Consider the following 4,984-nt stretch of genomic DNA (forward strand, 5'->3'; position numbering starts at 1 on the left):
CACTTGTCACAGTGGTCTTGAAACAATGATAGGTATGACTAAAATGCCAACCAAAACTGCTTGCATACCTGTTTTGGAAGGCACCCATACACCAATATGCAGTTGGAATTAAAATCATATCTGCTCCTATGCCTAAAATATTGTCAAATGAAAATTTGGAAAAAATTTAACTGCAATTGTTAGTATTTCTTGTTCAACAGAGTATTCTAAAGTTATCGTTTTGTATATTAGTGTAAAAGAAAAATGATAATATTTCTGGTGTAAGCTATTTGATTGCACATCATGTCTTCTATAAGTCATCCGCAACATAAGTGTAATCACGAAGAGAACAGATTTAAAGTGTGCGCGCCTTGTGGGAGAAAGATTAAATTCGGATCGTCAAAACCTTCAGAATTTAATATAACCGGAAAATTGGTGTGTCTTATTAAAAAATACGTTAGTGAAAATTTTAGATTGACCAATTCGAAGTTCCCATTAGGCATTTGTGGTACATGTCGTAGGGTTCTCTGTGACCGAGATATGGATATACCAAATGCAACGCGGCCTCTTCCAAACATGCCTAACTATGAAGATTCGACAAAAGAAACAAGAACAAGTTCATGCTCTTGTTATATCTGGCTCACTGCTCGGGCAACCAGCCATCCAAAAGTTATACAAGGGAGAGCACATACCTTAAATGTATTGAGTGAAAAAAACTCCACCAATGGGTTGACTGCTTTGTCAGTTGGGTCAGAATTAAAAAAACATGTAAGTAAACTCGCTAAAGCCTTCCGAAGCACAGAAATGTCGGAAACATTAAAAATTCACGTGCTTCTAAATCATTTGGAACATAGTCTGCATTTTTTAGGCAACGACGGCTTCGGAATGTGGTCGGAGCAAGCTGGAGAATCCATTCATGGCGTATTTTTAAGATTTTGGCTCAATTATAAAGTTAATTCGATTGACGACCCTAAATATATAATCAATTAAAAAAAAAACTGTCGTTGAATTTTCATCAAAACACATATGAATTTATATAAAATAATATTTTATATTGACTTTGTAAATTTATAAAATTTATGCAATAAGAATTATTAAAATATGCAATTATGTAATATTATCTCTTGAATAACTAAGTTAAAATATTTTATGCTTATAACGTAAGAAAGTGTTATAATTATATTACCATAGACCTTCGCGATTATATAACTAGATTTGGAAAGTTCTAGATCAACATTTTATAATATTTTAAGCATAGGAGCAGATGGAATTTTATTTTCAACGAAATTTTGATCTATGATTATGTACAAAGACAGTTATGTAAGCCGTTTTGGTTGGCATTTTAGTCATAGCTATGGTTGCTTCAAGACCACTGTGTTGTGTGACATTGCTTATGACTACAATGCGAGACTTTATTTTCAGATGAAAGGTGTTCATGTCTACAGTACTCTCCTTTATTTATAAATAAATAAATTAGTTAAGTCGTCCCTATCCTCAGATACGGAGAGAGTCTCTGATTTATAACAAAGTATCTATGAAGTGACAAAACAAAATTAAGAGTGCTAATAAATAGTATACGAGAAAAAGGTATGTAAAATTTTGTTCTGGGGGGAAAAAATGTCATCGTAGAAAAGGGGGCACCCCCTTACTTTTTCATTTTTGGTATTTGTAATATCTAAACCAACTTTCAATTTTATATTGTAATCAATATTGAATCCTTTTGAAACTGACTAATATATTGACGATTTTTATAAAAAGCGCTGTTAATATTTTTTAACTTATTTAAATTTGAAATAGTCTCAGTGCGTGACTGAAATTTTTGCTGACGCGAGCGTGCGGGAGTTAGATTTCCTGTCAGTCACGGAATTTTCACATACATATGGGCATTTTTAACTAAAAATCAAGGGTAAGTCGTATCTTCTTTCAACTTATACTCTATTATACTAAAATTGGATGGATTAAAAACTGGCATACTGGCAAAGTATTTCTAAAAAAATCGAATTAAAAGCTCAACATTTTTACGAAAGTTTATTGATTTTTTTTTAAATATTGCACAAAGTTTGAAATTTGGATTTATGTGGTTTTGTTAAAGAATCTGCTATATTTTTATAAACAAATAATTAAAGTTGAAAAATATTAAGATAAATGGCCAAATCTTTTCAAAATGTAAGTGTCATAAAGTTATGATGAGCACTATGTAACTTAAATTTGTAACAAAAAAATTAATGCATCACTTCCTAGGCGTTTGGCCAAGCTTTTGTAACAATACTTGTGTGATAAAAGCCTCTTTTTTGTACAAATAAATTTGAAAAACTTGTCCGTGAGAAAGCGTGCGTGAGTGTGCGTGATTTATAAAATAGGCATCGTGAGCGTGCGTGAACGTGATTGAAAAATATATAACAGAACGTGAGTGATTTATAAAACTCACGCGCCCATCTCGAATGTGTACATACAATTTCAAATCAACTAGTTTAATCTCGGCGACAGTTAAAGCTATCTTAAAAAGTGCTATCTCTAAGTAAATACATTTGTATGTATGTATGACAACCGCGTTCTTCCGTTGTTAGTTGAATGCAAAATTCAATAGGAATAGACACATCTGCATCGTCCACCACTTCAGTTCACAGCGTAATAAAAAGCGTGCCCATTCCTGCTACTTCCCTTCTTCAACAAAATGGCCACCACAGTTGAGTTGAACAGTGAAGCTTTGCATAATCTCTGCCAGCGCTATCACGAACAGAATAGTCAATCCACTCAATCACGCACACTTGACGTCCTCAGCTACGAGCATTCGGCCAATACAGACACTGTAACGGGCTTCTTTGGTCGGCACCAGATTCTTACACTCAAAGTACGTCGCACTGATGCTGATGGCAGAGAGCATTTCGAAGAAATACGCTTCTTCACCAAGTCGCCGCCACTAGAAATGGCCTCTCGCATGGAGTACATAGAGGAGTTTGGTCTTTTCAAAAAGGAGGTACGCATATTCCGCGAAGTGCTGCCCGAGTTTCAAAAAATCTTTCCAAATGTGGCACCGAAATGCTACTTCGCCGACGAGCGACTGCTTATCTTCGAACATCTGGCCGATCAGGAATTCCGCATGGCCGCTGGACGTGATGGCCTACTGGATTATAAGCACCTTCAGTGCGCACTGAAATCTCTGGCCGCATTGCATGCCAGTTCGATTGTTTACGAGGCACGCTGTGGCCGCAAGCTGAACGAGTTACATCCGGGGGCGGTGGTGGAGATCGCTTACCCCTTGGACATTCCGCAGCACCATGTGCGGAAGCAGAACTTCAATAATGCGAATCGTGTATTTCTGGAACTGATAAAATTGCTGCCTAAATACCAGCAAAAAAGGGAGTACATATTACGTGAATTCCCGAAGCGCATGGCTGCAATTTTCGAGTTAATTCAGACGTCCAAAAAATATCTGAATGTGCTTTGTCACGGTGATTTATGGGCCAACAATATGATGTTCCAGTATGGCAAATGTGGTGAGTCGTCTCCCTTACAAAGTCGTTTGGTGGACTTCCAACTCTCGCGCTATGCACCGCCTATGGTGGACTTAATGACGGCGCTAACCATACCGACGAGCAGCAGTTTCCGTAGGGAGCATCTATCTGAATTACTTTGTGATTACTATCGCTTTATGACTGAGTTCTTAAAGCAGAATCAATTGAATATTGACGACTTCTTGCCGCGCGAGGAATTTTACGAGACTGCAGAGAAGTTCCGAATTGTTGGACTGATCGAGAGCTTACTTTTCTCACATTTGACTGATTTACCACCGGAATCAACCGAGTCTTTAACCTCGTCAGCGGATGGTTTTAGCGACTTTTTCGACGCCAAGCGGGTGGAAATATGCTCGGAAGCTTTTCGTTGCGATGATATTTATAGAGATAGGCTAACAGATATGCTAGAAGATTTCATAGATAACTTTGTATTGAATATTAAATTTTAACAAAAGCTTTGGCAGATTCTACGTTTATACTTTTTACTAATACTTGTTTTTTTATATTCGTAAATTTGTATTTGCATGAATTTGTAATGTAAATACTATTAACTACATACAATAAGGTATGGAGTAGAAAAACGCGAATATAAAGCAAATATTATCAGAAAACTCTTCCTCGTGAGCAAACGCCTTGGATTTTCTTCATTTACTTTATTGTTTAGTAGTTAGAGGTGCTTAATGATAACCCTTTAGGTATGTACGAAACCCTTCACACCGGGAGGCGCATGCAATCCATGGTTCAATTCACATTTGGGATAGTTCTTACCCTTCCGGTAAGCACAATCGGGTGGGTCGAAAATCTTATTTTCCTTAAATATTTTTGTAGTAGTGAAAAGATGTAGTTTTATGTTGACAATTGCAAGCTATGCGCAGCTATTACCGTTGCGCACGGAAACTCTGAGCGGAAGTGGATTGTTTTGCAAAGCTCCCATTAGCTAGTTGATGTGGGTACTCTGTACACCCTTAAATGGCTCATCTTAGAGCTGGGATACTATCGATAGTACTATCACACATGCAAATTCGTGGCCGCATTTTAGACAAAAATTATTTTATGTATTTAGCATTTTCAATTTAACTTTGTGAAGACTGTTATCTAACGGTCACGCTTAATGCCAACCTCGTATGTCTTAGGGCCGTTTTCTCAAGTAACCTGTAGCTTTAAAGCTCACTTTATATTTAAAGGCTGCATAAAAATTTTAGATTGTGTGTAAAGGAAAGCACTTTATTATCGGTTTTAAATTGGTTTACAACCAAGAAACATACATACGTCAAAAACTGATAATAGAAATGCTTAACTTTAGGCATAGCTTTATTTTTAAACTAACCTTTAAGTATAAAGTGAGCTATAAAGTTAAAAGTTACTTCAGAAAATGGCCCTTAATCTGTCAGTGTGCCATCAAAATAAGGGAAACTTATAAGCCATTCAAAGCAAAGACCTATTCAGACAATATTGGTTATATTTTCAAGATTTTGAAAGGCACACAACTG

The 4,984-nt window shown here is 36.4% G+C and overlaps 2 protein-coding genes across 2 annotated transcripts; both read left to right on the forward strand.

Moving 5' to 3' along the window:
• Positions 1-251: 251 nt before the first annotated feature.
• Positions 252-737, forward strand: LOC108370232 (uncharacterized). The gene is made up of 2 exons (XM_017625523.1): positions 252-414; positions 479-737. Exons 1-2 carry the CDS (start codon positions 283-285, stop codon positions 674-676), a joined length of 330 nt encoding a protein of 109 aa, XP_017481012.1. The 5' UTR covers positions 252-282; the 3' UTR covers positions 677-737.
• Positions 738-2,653: 1,916 nt separating this feature from the next.
• On the forward strand, positions 2,654-3,943 carry LOC108370229 (uncharacterized). Its single transcript, XM_017625518.1, has one exon. It carries the CDS (start codon positions 2,654-2,656, stop codon positions 3,941-3,943), a length of 1,290 nt encoding a protein of 429 aa, XP_017481007.1.
• The last annotated feature ends 1,041 nt before the right edge of the window (positions 3,944-4,984 follow it).

This window comes from Rhagoletis zephyria, unplaced genomic scaffold (assembly GCF_001687245.7).
Source record: "Rhagoletis zephyria isolate East Lansing unplaced genomic scaffold, Rhagoletis_zephyria_1.1 Rzeph_scaffold_04079, whole genome shotgun sequence".
Lineage (NCBI taxonomy): Eukaryota > Metazoa > Arthropoda > Insecta > Diptera > Tephritidae > Rhagoletis > Rhagoletis zephyria.